General features: G+C 40.4%; 1 protein-coding gene across 1 annotated transcript in view; it reads left to right on the top strand.

Annotated features, from left to right (window-relative positions):
* Positions 1-22,126, top strand: part of PHACTR2 (phosphatase and actin regulator 2) — a 141,966-nt gene that overhangs the window by 86,534 nt on the left and 33,306 nt on the right. The window contains exons 2-4 of the mRNA XM_075707975.1: positions 7,282-7,449; positions 17,731-17,811; positions 20,797-20,955. Of these exons, the coding sequence (XP_075564090.1) occupies positions 7,282-7,449; positions 17,731-17,811; positions 20,797-20,955 (408 nt within the window). The remainder of the gene's footprint in view (positions 1-7,281; positions 7,450-17,730; positions 17,812-20,796; positions 20,956-22,126) is intronic.

Genomic DNA, 22,126 nt, shown 5'->3' with positions numbered 1-22,126 from the left:
AGATGCCAATTCATTGTGCTGCTCGGAGGTAGATTATAGCTCTCCCGTTTGTCAGTTTATCCACTGGGGATTAGTTGCATTTTTTTCCCTTCCAAGTAGAAAATAAAAAGGGAGAAAGAAAAAAGACCCATCTTTCTGCCTGGTTCTGGTCAGAAAAAAATGATATAACATTACAGAAATTGAGAGATTTATTGAAAATGACATTGATAGTGTCGGAATGACTTCTGGTTTTTAATGACGACGTCAAACATTTTACCATGTGGTATCTTGATTTTCTTCCAGTAAGCTCCAGGAATAAGTAGCTTAGCAAGACTATAGCAAGTCGATGAGTTATTGTTCTTGTCACTAAATGGGGATAATATGCAGCTGCATAAACATGGTGATTTTGCTGGCATAAAAAACATGACTTCCAACTCTGTGCCCTTTGGCAAGAACATATAGAAAATCATAACACTGTCAGAAGAGGTTTCAATAAACCAAGATGACTTTGCAGCACATCCCTGTGGGGCAGCTGGGCGCAGTGAGAGGAAGAGAAAAAATAACTGTACTAGCTAACTGGTAGTTAATAAGCATAGAAATCGTGCAGATCCAAATCCACACATAAGGTAGCTTTGAACTGAAGCCATTGCATCTTCTGTTGCATTTCTTAATTAATTTATGGCTAGGTGTGGCAGTGCCCTGAGTCACCTGTATTATAACAAAAAGGTTTTCCTCACACGCTTTAAGGGTGATGAAGTGATACCATGCAAGATCCCCAATGCTAGCCAAAAGTATTAGGTGCCAGTACTACCTTAGTACCTTGGTATTGGTGGAGCACTTGGTTCTGTGTCTTTTCCCCTCTTGGTTGTGTTTCCCAGTGGTGGGGTGGAGGAGGGGCTGGAGGCAGACAGTTCCTTCATCTGGCCGCTCTGCACCTTGCTTTTCTTGACAAGGATCCCAGGCAGAACTGCGGTGTAAGTGGGCAAGTCTTGGGAGGCAAGTGGGTGGGAGAAGGGATTGCAACATGAAAGGTGCAGCACCCGGAGGGGTGGAGAAAGAAGAGAACTTGCCACTCTGCTGGTACCCTCTCGTACTTAACAGCCCTGATATGAGAAGGAATCCCTTAAATATATATCCTGGTGCTCCAGCAAGGTTGGATCAGTTGTGGAGAATGGTGCTGGTGAGGGGAGTAGAGAAACAGAGGAAAGAAAAAATGCTTCTGACGACTCATTCAGAAGGTTTAATAGCATTGCAATCCTGTAATACTTTTTTTTTTTTTTAGTATGAGAAAGATTCAAGTGATATTGTACATTCTCATCTAAAGTACAACAGCTAATTTTTTTGCAGAAGACCCATATGCATCGCATCACCCATGATGTATATGCATTCCTGTATCTTTGTAAATGAGTGACCTTAGCTACCCAAGTACAGCATCATGTTCCTCCTCTTGCCTGTGGCTGAATGGCCCCAAAACTGCTTTCTGCAGAGGGCCATGATTCCCACACCCAGTTAGCGTGTTGTTCTTTGGGAAGTATAGTAGATTTCAATGCTCTTTATTTGAGAAGGGGGAGGAACCCAAATCTTCCACCTACCCTGTGAATGCTGTAGGCAAAAGCCTGCTTATTTTGTGGACTTACCCAGGTTCAGGCACGTGGTATGTGCCAGGCTGTGTAGCACTGCCAGGTTCATGGCTGGAGTGTCCTGGTGTCTTGGCTGCAGCTGTGAAGCTGATTTCGGCTGCCTGCCCAACCCAGTCACCGGCTCCCACCCCATGCCACAGCCTGCTCCTCGCCCGGCCCTGACACTTCAAGTGTTTGTAGGATTGTGCTGAAGACTAAATCGCTGAAGTGGCCCAGATTAAAAATAATCTTTTAAAAAAGGAAAGAGGTCAGAAAGGGGGAGGCATTTTTGGTTGGGATCATTCAGAGATCTACTTGCGATGAAGCCCAACAAACAGTTGTATTTTTACAACTGAAGGGGTGGCATATTTTTTTAGGGTCAGGAATGAGCAGATGGAAGTGCAAAGAAGAAACTTCCCAGGCTGACTGACTTCATCACCAAAGCCACTCCGCAGTGAAACTCCAGTCTGGGATGCTGTTTTACGTATAGAGAAGCAGAGATTGCAGATAGTTTTAATGTCATGAATTAACGGCATCTGTACCTTCAGAGTCAGGGAGCATCTGATGAGAGTTTCTCAGGCTCCCAATAGCACAACTTTTAACATACACACCCAGATTCTGCCTTATTTCTTTTCTTGGATGTCACCCTAAGTGCTTTTTACTCCAGGACCTCAAGAATCTTTGTGACAAGAATAAACTAATTAAATTTCACTTACTAGCATTGATGCCAGCGTACTTGTTATCAGCTTGGAGTCTCTGTAAGACTAAATTAAAATGATTCATGTTTTTCATATAGTGCATTGTTGTTGGCCACACAACACAAAACTCCGTTTAAAACACTGTTCCGATAAGAATTACTAAACAGCAATTTCATAAGACATTCCCTACTAGATTACAACCAAGTCTATCTAATAAACTCTTCCCTGTTGGGACTGAGTGTGAATGTGGACTAATGTGAGAAAGAATCTTAAAACTATTCAGATTTAGTAAAGGATTCTTCTACAGAAGAGTCTTTTGAGTATAATCCTACTGTAGCTAACTACTTAATTACTCAGGTTTGACCTTTTTTAAATCATCAGTGACTCAAATTACTAGTAGTAAACTACAAGCAAGGAATTTTGATCTGTTAACTATTAAAATATGGTTCTACTAGAAAAAGAATAGCATAAGGACATCATGATGTGGTTTTTTTTCCCATATATCTTGTATTCAGTTGTGAGGTTAGGTTCTTCTACTGGCTTTCCACTTCCACTGCTGAGACTAAAAATACACAGAAGTAAAAATACAGAGCAACTTATGGCGTAAATGTAGCCCTCTTTTTCTATTCATGAATTTCTTTGAGTCAGAGCTTTCAAAAAATGGTCTTACTGCGTTCCAGATCGAAAGGCCTGGAACCAGCAGAATCACAGCTATTTACTTCAGAGGAATTTATATTAGACCTGCTTGAAATGATCTGATGGATAGTTTTTTGTTGCATTTTGCTTTTGTAAAGTTAGTTGTAAGTTCTTACCTGAAGAAGGTGTTAGCATGTGTCAGTGCTGACATGAACGTCTCAGTGCTGAAGTGTACCACGCCCCAGGAAAACAGTGATGAATTCACACGCCTGCCTCAGCTGCACATCTCTGGAATCATTCACAGCAGAAAAGTGTCTCCTAGGCAGCTAGAGAGATCAGCGTTGCTTACTGCAAGTAGCCTGCCTAGGATAAGATGTGTTCAGGCATTTCCGTCTTTGGGTGTTTATAGGAAAGTCGGGGTCATCCATAAACTTCTGCTGCCTGCCCACAAGCTCGGGGAGAGGCTGGCCTTTTCGTATCCCTCTAGCTCATGGCCTGTGCCAGCATGGTTTGGCTTCGCAGTGTCTCAGCGCAGTTGTTGGTCTTTTACAAGCTCTCCACTTCGCATGACACTGACGTGCATGGTTCATAGACTTACTTCTTATCCTTCTTATGTACAATTTTTATCTTTTACATGCAAAATCTACACCTAGGGCAAAGGACTGGACTATAATAACAAACTATGCAGGTAGTATAGTCAAAAGTCAAACTTAATAATGATGTTTATTCAAGGCAATGAAGTGACTCACTGGCTTTTTGAAGATGGTGGGAAGAAGGCAGGACTTCAAGACACTGTACAAATAAAAGAATAACACAAGTGACCAAGCTCCTCTAATCTTGGAAAGCTAAGCTGTTTCCTTTCATCTCAGTGAATATGTATAGCATTTGTAATGATTAATAGAAGGTACATAAGCTCTCGGAGGTGAAAAATACACTGCTTTATTCTTAAATAGTACACGACCTATAAAGCAAACAGGGGATTGTACAATCTTAAACATCAATTTCCTGCTGAGTGTTTCAAAGATGAGGAGTAATAGCTTTTGAAAAGATCTTTCCATAAATGCTCTGGAATGTCATTGCTGAATTTTTTTCTTTTTCCTAGGCAGTTTATTAATTGGTACAATGTGCTACCTTATGATTGCTTTTGAATATAAATAAGTTTTTTTTCCTAGAAATGTTACTTTATCTTAGATTATTTCTGAAACCAATCAATGATGTTCGGCCATGCTTATTCTTCCTTTCCAGATACATATTTGGGTCCTTTTTTCAAATGAAGGAACTGGTACAAGGTCAATGGTTTAGTAAATGCCCAGTTATGAGCACTTGTTCAACTCATTTGATAAATCAGCTCCTCATCTTTTATTGTTGGAAGGAGTTAATGTTGAATCCTGTTTTCAAAAGTTGCAGTCTTCCCAACCAGAATTATTCAGCACTGAATGGATCCCTTTTTTCATATATTAGCTCATTTGAAGCAGACAGATTTCTTTAGCTGGGATGAATATCATTATTTCAGAGTTAAATATTTTCAGCAGAGGGCAGAGCAGTGACCGATGCAAATTCACATTTCTCTGTGGGGAGCTATTGGAGACATAATCCTCCTCCATTCCTGCTGGTAGGCACTGGAGGAAAAATTGACATGAGGCTTTTGTGAAAGTGGTTGCCTGCAACAGACTGGACTCCATGACCCAGGAGGATTTGAAAAGATCTATGTTTATAAAGACCGTGCTCTCTGTCACCAGGGTGCAGGCTCTTCACATCAATAACCCAGACTTTCTAAGCTGGTGGACACAAGAACATGGGTTCTGTCCTGCTGCCTCCAAGGAGCGGGTAGCCTTTCCCTCTAATGAGCTGATGGACTGCCTCTGCCAGTGAGATAATGCTTGGCTCCTGTCCCAGGACAAAACTCTTCAGCCACCAGATCCTGATCTCTTTTCTTCAGCACTTCTTCAGATTCTTTGGATTTGCTAGCGTAGGTTTCCCAGAGCAACCGTGTCTTTCCACATCCCTTAGCACCATGGGAATCTTGACTGGGAGGGACCTCAGGAGGTCACTCAGTCCAGTCCCTCACTCAGAGTAGGACTATTAGTGACAGTAGGTGAGGTCAATCCTGGCTTGCCTGGCCGAGCTTCCAAAACTGCCCAAGACCTGTTCCAGTGCTGTGCCACCCACCTCCTGGAAGTGTTTTCCTTACATCTAAGCTGACCCTCCCCAGCCGCAAGCTGTGGCCCTTGCCCCCAATATCAACTGGAATTGCCAAGATAAATTTAGCCCTCTAGTCTTTGTAACTACCCTCCAAGTAAATGTACTTTTCCCTTCATCCACAGTTTCCAGCAGAGGCTTCTGTATTCCATAGGGGATTGTACAACGTAAGCAGTGACTGTAAGCCTAGACAAAAGTGCGATCCCTAATTCCAGGTGGGGCACCCCCGCAGAGGTCCTTCTGCTGTTCCTTGCCTCTCTTTCTGCAGAGCTGCTCGCTCTCTTTGGTGGCCTTCTCATCCCCACCTCTCACCCAGCTTCTCAGGGTCTGTAGGGTGGTGGCTGGTTTGTTTTAAGGGAGTTTCAGCTTAAACCTCCCTAAAGATCACCCTATTACGTTCTCTAGGATGCACAGGTGAGGAAGCTGGGGTTTTGTACTTGTGCAAGGGGTAGACATATATGGGTTCTTACCAAAACCTTGGCTTTTTACATTTAAAGCCCATTTGCATGCCTGCCTTCCATCTTACCTCCATGTTATAGACCAGAAAGTACCCAAGGAAAACACTTAAATGAAAGCTTTAAATTGCAATGCATCTGAATAACAGTAATTTATCCTGGAGAAGTTTTCCATCTCTCTGACAGTAGAGAATTTATTACATTTTATGGTGTAACTCAGATTTGTTGATTTAAATGCTATCATTTTCATACAAATTTATCTCTAGTTTTAACTTCATAGACTTCAATGAAGTTATACAATGGGTCTTTTTTCCCAGTACTTTATTTCAAAACATTGGAAATGAAGTTTCTTGGACTCTGATTGCATTACATCAGCTTTCTCACAGAAAAGCTTTTTTTTTAGCATCCTGGATCAATCTAAAGTCTAGGACAAATATAGGACTCATTAAATGCCATTTGCCTGAGAAACGGAATAATAAGATTGCACCATGATGTTATGTGTCTGAATATGTATCTTTTTAGCAGCTAGGACACAGGACCAGGATTCAGGAAGCCATTTGGCAAACATAAAATTAAGCATTTAACAATTCTGTGCTTCATATTTTCCATCTGTAAAATGGGGACAGTGATATTTCCTTCTTTGAATAGCACTTTCTGATTTAATGATCTATGATTATCATTATTACTGTTGACAGTGGCATCAACTCTGTTCCGAATTGGTTATAATTAGAATGTTTAGATGAATGAAAGCAATTACAGAGCCCTTATGCCGCAAACATTTAAGCCTGTGATTAATTTCATGTATGTAAGTAATCGCAGTTACTTCAGTGAAGCTGCTCACGTGAATAAAATTAAGCACATTTGAAGTGTTTGCAGGACCATGAATGGAAGGCTCTAAGAAACCTCAGTTCTTAAATAGAAGTAGATAACAGTAGACTTCCTGGGGAAATTTCCGGGAAATTTATTTTAACTGTATGCTACGGCATGTTGTGGAATGAGTCTTAATTTGATTCACAGAACTCAGTGTTAGAGCTGTCGATGATAAATATTGGCTTTCATATCACTCAATGTGTTTTTGCGGAAAAGTAATCCTTCGTTAAACTTTGGCTACAGCCCAAAAGCTTATTGTTAAATGCGTTTTGTTAATAAGAAGCCTGACTCACGGCAGGCTGTGCTGTGAATGACTGATTACCAGGGATATAAAATGGACCTGTTTCCATTCCACTGCCAGAACAGTTATCTTTGGAGCTCATTTAAGAAAGGATTCATTTTACTCAAAAGAAATAGTTTATGTTTTTACATTGTAAGGGTTTTGTTTTCTATATGATGACAGCTAGTTATTCATCTTTGCCAAAGATAGGGAAAAAGTCACCCAAATACATGTTGAAAGAAATCCTCCAGTAGCCATGAAAAACCACAGAAACGCGCAGACGTGCCAGACGCGTGTCATGAGAAGCAAGTTCTGGCCTGCTGCAGCCGAGGTGCTGAGCAGCAGCGAAGCCCAGGGCTAGCTGAGGTGGGGGCTGACGTGACCACGGGCTGCAGTCAAATGCCCTTTGGCAAATGCCCTGCTGGAACAGAAGGCACACGGACCCACACACAGCCTGTTGCAAATCTGATAGTGGCAGAGTTTATCTGTCGGGTACCATTTTGTGTTCCATCCTTCAGTTACCTTTACTTTTCTTGTTTCTACAGTTGATGGTTTGGATAAGGCTTCAATCGCTAACTCGGATGGACCAGCCCCAGGATCCCAAACTCCACCCTTCAAGAGGAAGGGCAAACTCTCCACCATTGGCAAAATCTTTAAACCGTGGAAATGGCGGAAGAAGAAGACTAGTGACAAATTCAGAGAAACGTCAGCGGGTATGTCTGTGGCCCTTTGGTGGCAAATAGCACAAAACACTGTGATGGCTTTGCAGAGTAATATTTGAAAAGCTCTTGGAGCTTGTTAGGTGGCAGGGATTACTTAGGCACAGTATTTGACAAAAAACAGTTTGATCCTTGGCAAGGAAAAGCCTAACTTTGTTCAGCTTCTGTCCTGAACCTGTCACCAAAAATGTGCAGTTTAGTTGTTTACTATACATTGTACATGATATTCTTTTGATGTTGACAGTGCTCTTTTTTTCTTTTTAACTAAGAAAGACTAGGCTCTATATTACATATCCTCACATATGTTGGAAATGTCTCTATGTCCTCCTAATAGTCAGTGACTTGGATAATGAAACAAACCTTGCCTTCATGGGGACAGAATTTTGGTCTGTTCAGAGGGGAGAAGCAGACGTGGCTGTGCCCAGCAGAAGAACAAGGATCAGCTTTGAGACCACTGCCTTCCTACAGTGGCAGGCTGCTCTGCCCCTTCACTCCCCCATTGGCAAGGCTTGAAGAATGGTCTGAAATAAAATGCTGTGATTGAATTACACTCCTTCTGAAAAAGACGAAGATTGAGGGCTGGGATTCAGTTAGCTAAACACAGTTGCTTGGTGCCACCTGAGATGCTCTGGGTTGTCCTGGCTGCTCTCCCAGAAGGTTCTGCATCATATTTGCTATCCCTGTGCAGGCATCTCCAAAACCCTGGGGCATCTCAAGTGGCTGTAGACACCCACGTTTAGGAAACTGAATGCTCCCTGCATATATGTGTGTGTGTGTCTCTGTGTGTCACGGCTCTGGCCAAGCTTTCTGCAGAAAAATCCCAAACTTCTGTTTTGGGAATCAGACATTTGATGTTGTGCTTTTCTAAACTTGGGCCTAATCAGTCCCGGGAGCATCTGTGAGCTCTTCAGATTCATTACCACAGTGCAAGTCCTCTGTCCACTGTCTTCCATGGCTCTAGGCAATAAAACCAATACTAATATCCTAAAATGTCCTCAGTAGGCTCTCCTGAACTCTTAGGAGTACACTGCTTGACATTTTAAACCCATATCAACCCCTGACAGTTACAGCAAGGAACTCTATGGTTTTGCAGTGTAACTTCTAAAACATGCTTTTTTTACACAAAAGGCAAAAAGAAGCCATCTTCTCTGGTGCCATCATCACTCCAGATACCAAATGAAGTTTTGGACAACCTTTCTGAGATCCTGAAATCTTTCACTCAGTCTCTTTCTTCTTTTTTTTTTTTTTTTCCAAATTTTCCTGGGTACCCTGCAACAAAATCCCCACAATTTCTTCCACTACTGCAATCAAGATAATCCCCTCAGTCCGCTATCTCCTTCATTGCTTCCAGTTTCCTTCAGCTTCCCCAGTACTTACATTGCTAGAGCAAATTAATTTCTGGTTAATGACTCCTGAATGTTCTGCAGCTACTGTTGGACAGGTATGTGATTTTATATGCAATGAATTCTCCAGAATAATCACCATTCATAAGCTGTGTATACAGATTCCCCAAACTGTCACAACATATTAGCATGTGTTAAATTATTATGCCATTAAATAATAATGCATGTGTCATTTTGCAGTTAATTTTTACAAATCAATATCTGGTAAATTCATGTTAAACACAGTATTTCTTATGTTGTACTGTACGTTTCTTTAGAGGGCCTCAATCCAGTCTTACAAGCATGACACATCAATTCTTACAATACCAAGGCAAAGCATGTGTTTGTATTTCTTTTACAAAAGGAAATTGGGCACAAAGAAATTAAGGTTAACATCTCCAAAAGTGCCTCTGTAGTTACTTGCTTGTACTTAATTTGCCTCTATTGTTTATGATGGTGTGGTCCCTCAAGTCCTTTCAGGGGTGTGGAGAACCCACAGTTCCCACTGGCACCGACTTCAGATGGAGTTATTAAGGACAATTTGTCTCAAGGTGAGCGCCTGAAAAATGGGGATGCCTAACAGTAGGTGAAATGGACAGAAAACAGTAAATAATTTCAGAACTGTAATGAAAACCAAGCTTTAGAACTATGCTATAGATATAACTGGACAAACTTTGAGCCACAAAATATCTTTTTCAGGTGCCATACAGCTACAATAGTTTGTAATAAGGGTTGTTACCTCTCTCCCTGAACCTTGCTGCATTCATATACCTAGACCATCAGAGCTAAGGTACTAGTAACATTACAGCAGAATATGTGCAACGTTCTACATTCCGAGTCTCTGGTTTTGCCACTGTGTGCTCTCAATGCATACCTGCATTTATTACTCTTAAGACAAAGGTAATTGGGAAGCAGTGTCCCTCTTAACTACCTCAAAACTATTTTTCAAGTGATAATTTGTCTTCCCAGTTCTCTCAGCTGTGTCTGTTTACTTCCACTGCCTCCTTTGTACTGGCACCAGTTTTGTGATGAGTGGATCACAAACCTGATCCAGCTAAAAACAAATCCAGCAAAACACAGCAAGAAGTATTTTTTACTCTTCTGCAAAGGCTACCACTTGGATTTGTGTCCTAGCATTGTGATTACTATCAATAAAGCATGCTGAAGCAGAGAGGAAAAACAGAGCCACTCTTTTGGATGACTTCTGAAAATCTAGACAACCTGATTTTTTTCATTCCAGCTGTGGTTTTGCAGCACTGCCTTTTAGGTCTGGAAACTAGAAGAGTAATATAGACCTCCTTGTCTGTAGACCTCAAAGTTAAAGCTTTATTTTGTGATCAGTCTTTTCTTGAAAATGGAGCACACCAGTGTGCAAACAGAAATCCATAAAAGTTGGGAGAATTTGCACTACAAATTGGCAGAACAGAGTTGATGGTGAAAGATAAGTATAGTCCAGAGATCATATAAGTGAGCTTTTTTGGTCAATTGAATACATGATTATATATATAATTATGTATTTGAAAAGTGGAAGTTAATTTATCTGCACAGTGAAGTATCTCTGTAAATGGTATAGTGGATAGGAAAAGTTCAGTGCAGGAGGAGGTAACACCTAGTTGACTAACTGAAGTCCCCGCTCTAGGTCCAGTCACAAGACTTTATATTTAATAGTCATTTGTGGCAAAAAAGCAACTAACACAACTGATTGACTAAGTGCTTAATGTGTCTTGTGTATCTAGAATTATCATCTTCTATATAGATTTTTAAGTTACCCTGACAAACCTTTCATTTTTTACTTCATTGTTTAGCTAGCATCCCGCTAGATAACCCTGTAGTACGTAATCAAGCTTATACAGTAAAGGCTGCTATTGCGTTTAATAACATAATGTAAAACAGCTAATAAAACACAAAACCATTCTAATGCTATGAATTATATAAACTACAGTATTTCAGTGCCTATATAGTTTGTTTGAATAGTTTGAATCTACAAAATTCAATGCATGTCTTGATGAACAGAACTTAAGATGTCATACAGGAGGTTTGGGAATTTTTTTATATTTTTTCATTATTCAGTAGATTGATTTTTTTTTTTCCTCTAGGGAGTACATATGCTCTATTTTTAACAAAGTTCTGCTTATCCATCCTGTTACACTATAAAATTCTTTTTATTTGGGTGAAATTATACAGACATAGTGACATAGGGAATTAATTTGAGGTTTTCAAAACTTTCATATCATTTTGTACATTCAATATATCAGCTTGTATTTGTATGTCCCAGTTTACGTGCATTTTGCCAGCCATCACAGTATTTAATGCTGGTTTTTTTCCTTGAAATGAAATTCTGGGAGTTCTGTAATATTTGAAAATCTTGACTTTCACCTCAAAACCAGCCAGACTGGCTCACTAAGCTAGGGAGGAGGAAAGAAAGTAAACCTGGCCGATACGAATTGTAAGAGTTCTAAAAATAAATAAAAGGTTCCCAAATTATATTCCCCCTAAATTTCATATGAGAGTTTTACTCCTTGTGACTCTCTAAGATGTAACCTACAAATTCAGGCATTTGGCTCTACGACAGTGATCCCAGAACAGTTCCCAGAGCTTCTATGTTGAGAAAGAAGAATGTATCTAAGTGCTGATTAATCTCTACAGAGCAAAGATTTGGAGTACATCTTCAAGGCAAATATAGTTCATAGTCTTGCTTAGGTGTCACTCCTGTTTACCCTCCTGCCTACATACAAAGCTTTTTCTTCCAAGTCTGGCTGTACTTTCCATCTTTTGCCAGCAGCCGGTTGTGGGCTAGGCGGATCTTTCATCTGTGCTGGTTGCCCAGTAGTAGTACTAGTAGTGCTCATCGGAGTGGACCAGAATAAGTCATTTATGTGTTGACTTCCAGTGCCCTCCTGCAGTTCCTCCTCTGTCTTGGCCAGAAATGCAGATGACCTCCCCACGTACTTCCGTACAGAGAATAACAGGGATAAACTGTACTGCAGCACTAACTGTAAGATGGGTTGTGTCCCCAGAAATCCCAGAAACAGACAGGGTGCTGGTCCCAGCTGCATCATGAATAAGCTGTAGCTTTTCAGTGCAAATCAGGTTAGCTTGCAGTGGAAGCATATCTTTACATGCTTGAGGACTATTTCACTGTCAGGAAGCCCCAGAGCTGTAAGGAGATGCTCATTTGCTTTTGAACTCTATGTATGTGAAGTATGGAATCACTTAACGTTTGTGTATGTGCTTCCTGTGAGGCTGGAATTTGAAATGAAAACTAGTTTGGATTGCATTCGTCCTGCCTCAGATGGCAGTTTCAGAAAAAAAAAAATTAAAAATAGTTATCCCTGTATTTCTTGAGGAGGCAGACCCAGGACCAATGGAGACTGAAAAGATGCATTTACTTGGCAAGTTGCCCCGTGCTGCATGCTAACTGACACCAAATAAAAATCCTACAGGAAATCCTCTGCCTCAGACTGCTTGGTTAGAGATGTATTTACATTACAGAACAGGGTATGTGTATGTACGTGTGTGTGCATGCATCTTACATGCAGGAAGCCTATTTCCTGGCCTGAGACCATGGGACAGTACAAGGACCATCACATTTATTGCCTATTCTCTTAACAGGGCTGCAACTTGATAAATCTATATGCAGCTGAAGAAAGTTTCTTCAAAGACAGAATGCGGGCTATTGGAAAGAGCTTTTATTGCTTTATCTAGGTTTTCCATAGGCTTTTTGGAAGAGGTTCTTGCTACAGCCTTGCCAGGGCATGTACCATGCAGTGCTTTGACAAAATCTCAGGTGACTCTCTTATGCTAGCAACTGAAAGCTGTTCATAAACAGCAAATACCACAAACATCAAAAAAAGATGGAGGACTAGACGTGGAAGTACTTGTGCTGATGTGGGAATGATGGTTGGAATTTTTTCCTTTAGCAACATATTTTCCATGCTGTATCTCAGAAAATCTGTTCTCTGGGCATGGGTTGTATACTTTCTGCCTAGAGGGCTTTCAAAATTAAGTAAAAACAAACAGAAAATGGCATCATCTCAAGGGTTTCTCCCCTCCGCAATGTTTTGCTGTGAAGGAAAAGAAGGCAGCATTTTGTGCCTTGGCACGAAGCAGATGGCACTTCAAAGCTCCACTGCAAGAGTATATACAGACAGGGAGCAGGAGGCGATTTTAGCTCTTACTAGGTCAGAGAAAAAATAAAAATCGGAATTCTCTCAAGCTTCTCTTGGAAGAGCAAAACTAAAGACTGGAGAATATCCAGAATCTCACAGCACTCTTTGAGTCAAGAGAATGGGTTTTAAGACTGCCTGAAGTTTGTAGCTGCTGAATATCACTAAGCAGTCTCTTTTGAAGGGGTAGGGAGGGAGGGATGGAAACTGCTTTTTGAGTTAAGCTGTTCTTATGTTTAGTGTTGCTATTATCTATATTAGGCTAAAAATACAAATGTTTGTGGGATCCCTTGGATGAGTAAGATTCACTCAAGTAAATGAGGGCTGCATACAGTGTGATAAATTCACACGCTTGCTGACAGTTACACGTGAATTCAGGGAAAGCTTTGCTTTTGACTGCAGTAGGGGAAGGATTTTGACACGGTGTTTTTTGAGTCTGCTGGAGCATGATGTCTGAGAGTGGAGCCCACCTCACCTCAGCCTTCCTCAGCAGGCAAGGACTGATAACCAATTACAGTCACAGTCAGGGCTGACTTTTTTGCGTAATCAATCTCAATATGTACATGTATACAGATGGAGAAATTGTTATTTCCATTTTATTATTGCTTAATGTTATAAACAATACGTTAATGTTAATGTTGAAATGCTATATATGCTCACATTTGTATATACATATATATATCTATATATCATATATATTACAGACATATGTTGAGATATGTATTCACAGATATATATACACACACACATTATTATATACACATATGACAGAAAAGATTTGTAGTAATAAGATCAGCTGGTCGCTCAGCTTAAGGTTGTCCACATGATGGTGGTACAGCTAACAGTATTTATCATACATTTGTTCCAGGATAGTACTAGTCGTCTGCTTGCTGAGTGAGGAATAGGTAATAACTTGGAAGATCAGTGATTGCAAAAACAATGATCAGCAGGAATAAAGAGACAAAGGTGTGCTTATGGGAGAAGCAAATGGGTAGCGTATTGTGGCAAGTTCTACTAGAAGAAGAAAGGAGAGAGGTACGTCTGGAAACCAAAGATAAGAAGTTTAAACTTCTTCAAGTGAAGGAGAAAGATCCAGATGATGAAGTCATGACAGAGGTGGTGAGAGGAGGGAGCATGCCGGGTGGGACAATGGTGGAAGCACCAAACTACAGTCCTCTCCCTGTACTGAACTCAGGAGACTGAACTGTTTCTAAGGTGACAAATAGTGATACCCATCCCAGGTGGTTCAGGTAGATGATAACTGTTTCTACAGTTACCTATGCCATTAGCTCAGCAGCGGATGGCCGATGCTCATAGCTTCACTTCTGTTGGTTAGATATTTTAAACCATAAGTTGGCAATTCAGCTAGAATTCGTATGCTTTGGGTTGGTTGGTCGTTTGTTTGTTTGTTTTATCACAATTTTAATGTGAGAAATTACACCTGAAAAGGTACCTCAAGTTAAACACGTAACAAATGTCAGCCTGTTTGATAATATGACTTAATCTTTCTATGCCATAAGTTGCCTATCTATACAGTCACAACGACATCTTTGCGTATCTCAACATGGGCGTCAAGGAGAAAAACATGTTGTCTCTGGTCCACTCAGTTGCTGCGGTGACGTTTGGGAAAACTTTCTGTTCAAATGAAGGTTTAGGTTGTTCCTCAGATGAGGTCTGGGCCCCAGGTTGAAAGGTAAGGTTAAAAATTTAGGCACAGAAACTGTTCATTGAACACAGTGCAGTCTGTATCCTAAACGAGGCAGGGATGGCAAATGTAAAATATGTAACAAGCAAATAAAAGCTGTACCATCTGCACACCCATCAACCTTCATTCAAACATTTCCTGACTTCTGATTGCTTGACTTTGTAATTCTCTTAAAATAGGAAAGTTTACTGAACCATAACGGTAGTCAAATGTGATTAGCTCAACTGAGTAGTTTGAGACCCTTAAAGCTCAGTGCAACTGGGCTGTGATAATCAAAATACTGTGTAAAAGTTAAATGTATTGCATAGTCCAAAGTCTGTAATAAGCAATAAATTGTGATGAGTCCACCCTGGGTAAATAGCAGCCAGTATAGGTTCATAAGTAGACAGGCTACTCATTCCTGTTATACAAGGGGACGTATTTTTGGTCACTTTAATTTAAATTAAAATTCTTCCTTTTTCTTTGTAGGAATTATAATTTTGAGACTCATACTGAATACTAGCATGAGTTCTAATGTTCTTTCCATGGGCCAAATAATATTTTAAATAAATTATCTTTTCAAGCTGAATTAACTGAGCTTAATCAGTTTAAATAAAAACACCACTTATGGCTAGCATTTTAGATGATGAAGGATTGGGGCTTAAGCTTCTTATCTGTTCATAAATTTTCTAATCTGTGAAATGGAGATAGTTATGTCTAAGGGATGTTATGAAACCTGTGTAATGTTAATAAAATGCTTTGAGGTCTTCCAGTAAAAGTGTAAGTAGTTAATGTCTTTTAGTGCCAATTGACGTTTTCCATGATAATTAATTTGATACAGTTGTTAATTCAGTGTTATAGGACTGAAAAAATTTATCACCCTGAAAACTAGAGAGAGACATTGATGGGGGGTCTGAGTCAATGTTCTTGAACTTGATGGAAAGAGCATCATTGTTTTCAAGTGGTATTGGATTAAGTCCCACAAATAAATATATGAGAGATCATCTCATTTCACTGTCCCCAAGAAAACAGATGTAAAAAGGAAGCAGAGAGGAAAAATAGTAGGAAGTAAATTATACTTGTAAAGCTGAAATAATGATAAGAGAATACATATGTTCACCTGCATGAAAAACTCTTTCCAAGAATAGGGCACTCTCCGGTGCTTTGTTTGCCATGCCAATAACATGTGACACACAGTTGCAAGACATATACCTTAAAAAGTAATGGGGAAACGTTGGAAGAGCTCCTGCATAATTTAGGATGGGGACCCAAGGCAGTCTAACCTGATCTGAGTTCAGGCTACCACACTCTCCCCAAGGAGGCTGGCTTACACAGAGAGTCTGCAGCCACACTCACGGGCTCCTTTGTTTTGTCAAATGTGATTTGAATGCCATGAAGGTTTGACCTTTAACGGACAGATCCCACGAAGTACCTGAGTAGCTAAGCACAGACCTAGTGCCAACTTGCATGTTCTTGTGCCAGTACTGTTTGCACTCGCGAGCTGTTGATCTCACAGGCATGGGTAGCTTGAGCTGGGCTGGTCAAAACGGTTACTGCCCCCAGTTCTTCTGTCCAGATTTGGTGCTTTTTTGGCAGGGAAATGCATCCCATGTGGAGCATTTGCTGAATCGCCACACTTTGCAGTGTGAGAAATAAACCCAGTGCTGTAAATTTGAGAAGCGCAGAATCTGCTTCATCTTCTGTTCAGCCGCCCCCTTCCCTGGTGGAGAAGGGGAGTGGGAAGCTGTGCTCCGTGATGCCTTCAGGCATCCGAGCTCAGCCAGTCTGGTTGCAAGTCAGCAGCTGGGATTACCTGCTGCGGGGAGAGATGTTTATCAGCTGCTACGTGTAGAGGGTAAATTTCTCAGAGGCGCTAAACTGCCTCTCTCCATGCCTTCACAGGAGCCGACACTTCACCGTATGGCTGTTCATGCCAACTGGGCTGGCGCAAGTGAGATTGACAATACTTCTTGCAGTATTTAATCTTCATACAGCAATTAGACTGGCCCTAGAGAGTAATTGGATTACCGGGGTATTTGAATTAATTGATGAGATAAATAGCCCTATCCCGTAGCATTAATAGGATGAAGTCCAGCACGGCTGAAGCTTTGCCACATGCCCTCAGCTTGAGCTCCAGTCGTCACTTGGGTTTTGATGTCCGTATGTAAACAGAATCAGGATGGGAGATTAACTTTTCCTAACAGTGAAGACAGGATTTTACAAGTGATGCTCACGTTTTATGGACTGTGCACCATGGTTCCATGGATCATCACAGCGGCCTCCCAGATCACTGACCAAAACTGTACTGATTTGGCGGTGGGGTGCAGTGGGGAGTTACTCTGTTTTGCCATCTGTAAATGCTTTTCCCTATAAAACTATTTAGCATTTTTCCCACAGGAAATAAACATAATAATTAAAATGCTTCACGTCACAGTCTTTTTTTGTGTATTGTATCCTTCTTTTTTTTAACCAAAAAACAGGATGCTGCATTTTTTTCCATGAAAGCCAACCAGCCTGGATGAGGATGTTATTCCCTTTTAGAACAGAAATTTCTAGCTTCTGTTTAAGGTTTTTTTTTTTCATTTAAAACAGTTTGCATGTCATAAAGGCTGCCCGGTGAGTTGCTTGCTCTGAGCAGGATTTGTCTCTCCCAACTCAAAACATCTACAAAACAGTTGGAGATATCTCCTGCTGAGCTAGTCACCCCAGTCAGTGGTAAAGAGGTGCTTTTACATATTAAATGCCTATGCTAGGATGAATTCAGTTTCACTCTGGAAGTACCTTTTTCCGTTGACTATAAAGGAAGCCTCACGGAGCCTCGCGCAGCTGAAGGCATTGGGTCAGATGAATCCCCACTTCTGTGCCTGAAATTGTGGGAGAATATTTTCAGAGAGCGTCCATGAAAACCCAGACTACTTCTCCTGCAGAATCAGAGGAAACAACATTTCTCAGGGTTTCTTTAAAATAAAAATCTTTTTCTACATTTTCCACAAGTATCAGCAGTATGAGAATAAATCTATTCTTAACTGTGCTTTTTCTTTAGTGTTGGAAAGGAAGATTTCGACAAGACAAAGCAGAGAGGAGCTGATAAGAAGGGGAGTGCTGAAGGAAATGCCCGAGCAAGGTGATAACACGTTACCTAGAATTTAGCTCCTAAGTGCTAAACATGGATGATAAAGCCACTATTGCATTGTTTCCATGTAGTATAAATAGGTATGAGGAGACAAAGCTGAGGAGGGTGAGAGGTAATTTGGGCCAGCTGACAAAAAACTCAAGTTGGAGTTGAGCAATTTGTGTTCTGTAACTGCTCCTGCCTTAGGTACACCATCTGACTTCTGGTCATATCCTTAAGTATTTTGATGCTCTCTGTAAATAATGTGACTCCTGTGGTTCCTACTTACTGTTTGCCAGAATTTTTTAAAGTTAGTGATTAACCTGTTTTTTGAGTCAAGGTCTTCTTTCTAAGGCAACTGGAGTATAATATGAGAAATTTTGGCTGAAAAATTAGAGGCTTTGGGACCCTCAAGCAAATCAGTAGCATCCATTTCAGGTATCAAAAAGTACCAGTGCTGGGATTTTACAGATCCCACCACTATCACACACACTACATTCACAAATGGCACAAACATAAAACTGTGGGGAAGACACCACTTGTTTCAAAATGCTGTAAGGTTTAGTAACTGGTATTAACCAGAATTTGTGTTTCAAAAAGCATAAGTAAACCATGGTTATCACCTCTGTGCTACATCTGATCTATGTTTCTAGTGGTATTCTTTCTAATATTCTTGATCCTCTATAAATCTAGATCAAATAAAAGTCAAGTGAGTAAAATAATTTTCTGTAGCTTAAAATTAAACCATTTGTCATTTTATCAAGGAGTCTAAGATCTCCATGATTTCAAAAAAATATTTTTCTCCTAGAAATTGTGTTACTCTGCCTGAGCTGAAGAATCATGAAAGTATCAATGTGTATGGTTAGTGTCGTACACATTGATACTTAAAAGTAAAGGCCTTGTTTGTTGACATGTGACGTCACTTGTCTTTACAGTGTTTTGCTAATTACCAGGCTATGGCATTCAGCATAGCTGGCTTCTGAATTTGTCTCTGCCACTGTCTTTGACTTAAAACAAGGAATACAAATTCTCCATACCTCAGTTTGTCCCTCTGTGAATTTGTTATATTTTTTTTGCTACATTCTTCACTGGGGAGCTGTGTGACTTTGTCCATTGGTGGTTGTAAATTGCATTTAGACTGCTGGGACAGTTAATGAAATGTGTTAACATTTCAGGTTGGTTACAAACAGTCTGAACATAAATACTGTCATTTGTGCTAAAAGTGTGTATGCTTTGGTCATGAGTGTCCTTGACCCTCTATTCCACTCTTAAAAGGGGATGGGACTTTGGATCCCTTACAGAGATTGAGCAAAGTGAGAAAAGGATGTAAAAATAAACAATTTGCTTCCCTTCCTCCCATCTTAAGAAGACCATCAATCCAGTCCGTGTTGCCTTCATCATGTTGTGCTTCCTGTCTGATGAAAATTACAGTTTTTAAGGAGCAGTTTGAAAGAATACAGGATTGGTTTGAAGGTGCTAAAAAGAGAGACAGAAAAGACGGCGATGGAGCAGTGTGAAGGTGGTTAGAAGGAATGACTACAGAGATGAAAGCTAGATGAGGAAATTACGTGGATTCTCGAAATCTGAGAGGTAAGAAATGCGAAGACGTGACTGTTTCGCATGTGATGGAGAAGAAAGAAGTGGAAATTGACAAGTGCCACTTGGAGGCAGGAGGTGTTTGCAGAACCATGACATGGCTAAGAGGTGGGAATGCCACACATGGAAGCAGAGAGGAAAGAACGGAATTCTGAACACCTGGAAGAAAGGAGCTGAAGAAACTGAATGTTGCGGTAAGGTAAGAAGGAAGTCTTGTGCAACTGTCAGCTATAGTAAATGAGACAGGGTTAAGGCAGAACTTAGTTTTTACACATCAAGTTTAGGTTAGTGTGTGGGTGAGAATGAAACCATCTGCTAACCCATGGAGCAGCCCAAAGTGGTAAGAGAGAGGCTGCATAATTGTGTTGAAACCAGGGAACTGCCAAACATCCAGATCTGATAGCACGCAGCAAGGAAGAGGAGGAGAAGAGAGTGGAATTACCGCAGTTAATGAAGATACAATGGGAGGAACCAGAAGAGATGCCAGGTAGATTTGCATAATTTTTGGATGGACAGCAAGAGAATCCTGCAGAAGGAGAGCAATCATCTATGTGAACTGCAGGTGGGGTGTGAGCAACATAAGGATAAGAAGCCTTAGAAATGACCAGAGAAGATCGGCACCAATTTTAAAATGCATGGAACAGAGAACAAAAACTGGTAAATAAGGGAAGAGAGGAAGCAGTGAGCCAGCAAGAGTATGTAGCATTTTTCAGGAATATAGAGACAAATAGGGAAGAAAAAAAGTTTTTTTCAGGATTTAAAAAAAAATATCATAGCTGAGGTAGTCTGCGTAAGTAAGTAAAATATCATCAGAGCTGGGAAAGAATTTGACTTGCAGAATTTAATAATGGTATGATACATGATACAGGAAGACCTCGCCTTGGTTCTTCAGACTGTATAATGACTTTGTAACATATTTTATTCATTAACTGGGCACACATATTCTGAGAACTTCTGTCTGAATTCCTGGCTGATTTACCTTACTGTGATGCGCCACAGTAGTTCTGCAACTCTGCTCCCTAATTGTCCAAAGTTGGGGCCTGTTGGAACACATTGCAGGTCCGTTGTGGTCCATGCACACATTTCTTTGCTGTGTAAACCAAGATGCAAGGAGGAAGAGAATGGGAGGCTAATGTGTACAGACACGAAGCTGGACCTGAAAACCCACATGCACTTCCAGGCTGACTACTGCAGAGGTATCCACCCAAAGAACATGGAAGCCTATAGAGTTCCTTTACAATGTTAACTTTTCAGAGCAGATCTGCAGCCTGATGTTTCACATTTCAGTAAGTCTTTCTGCTTTGCTCCATGGAGACTTGAAAGCAGAGGGATGCTGTGTGTTTTCAATGGGTGCTGAGGAAGCAGTTAAACTAGACAATAGCTTTTTAATTTTCATTTCAGATGGTGATGTAACAGTAAATTTTGAAACTTCAAATGGACACACCATAGCCATCAGTGAAGAAACCATACAGGAAGAAAATATGGTAAAAGCCAGTGGAGATAATGGTACTTCATCAGACAAAGCATCATCACTGGAAGGAAAACAAGAAGATCAAAAAGGTAAATGAACATATTCTTCACAAATTGTTTTTCACCTACTTAAAATATTAACATGTTCTTCCATTAGCACCAATACATGCTGTGAGTTCTGTTCTGCCACAAGGATGTCCGCAGAACCTGCCGGGAAGATAAGACTTGTGAAACACCAGTATTTCATCACTGGTAGGCATGCCTTTTACTGTGGATATAATAAGGTCATAGAGAGAAGCATGGGCTAAGCATGAAAACGCGTGCAGGGATGTTCGATTTCTAAATTCAGCGTGAGCCTTTCCTTGCAGCCGTGGGCAAGCTTTGGTTTCACGTTTTCCTCTTGTGAAAAAAGACACTAAGTGCTTATGCATCACCTTGCAATATCATTGTAGAAGCGGCTTATGGGTTGAAAGTTCAAAAGTGTTTAAGCCACTTAAAAACCACATACCATTTTGAAAGTAACTTCAGCAACTCATTCCTATTGGTTTTCATTAAATCTTAAACACTTGCAGTCCAGCTCTTCAGAAATATTCAAGGGACTGTATCACTACCGCAAACTGAACCTAGGTAATTTATGGAAAATGTACTTTATGGCTGTGGGGTTTTCTATAGATGAATTGCAGTAAATACTGCTAAATATTTAGCAGTCCCAAAGTTCATATTAATTTTGTTACCTTTACTAGTAACAAGAGCTTGACTGAAAAGAAAGAAGTAAAGATTAATGCAGAATCACAGGATTTGGACCAGTTTTATTTTTTCCTCTAGCCTCTTGAATAATGCACCACTTCTTTTCCCTGTCAAAAAGTGTTCCAAATACTATTCCATTTATTGGATTTTCCTAGAGGAAAGAGCAAGGATACAAAAGATCAAGAACTTCATGGCTGGCTGTTAGACTGAGCAGTCCAGTGTCTTCTAGTAACTTCTACCTAGTGATGAATGAGCCTCTGGAGGTTGAGAGGGTCAGTTTGGCTAATGCAGAAATTTGAATTCTTCTCTGAGCTATGTAAATCACTTGACTATGTAAAAAGTGGCTGGATGTCCAAGGAGAACTGCCTTTCTTATGAGATTTCTAGGACTTCCTGTCTCCCAACAAGACAGAAATGCAAGATTAGCTTTTTTCATGACATTTAAATACGTCTATCTTTTGGTGCCAACTAGAACCATATGTGTATTGGGTCAGGGGAAAAGAGTTACAAAAGCC

Source organism: Pelecanus crispus, chromosome 3 (assembly GCF_030463565.1).
Source record: "Pelecanus crispus isolate bPelCri1 chromosome 3, bPelCri1.pri, whole genome shotgun sequence".
Lineage (NCBI taxonomy): Eukaryota > Metazoa > Chordata > Aves > Pelecaniformes > Pelecanidae > Pelecanus > Pelecanus crispus.
This window is presented reverse-complemented; position numbering and strand designations above follow the sequence as displayed.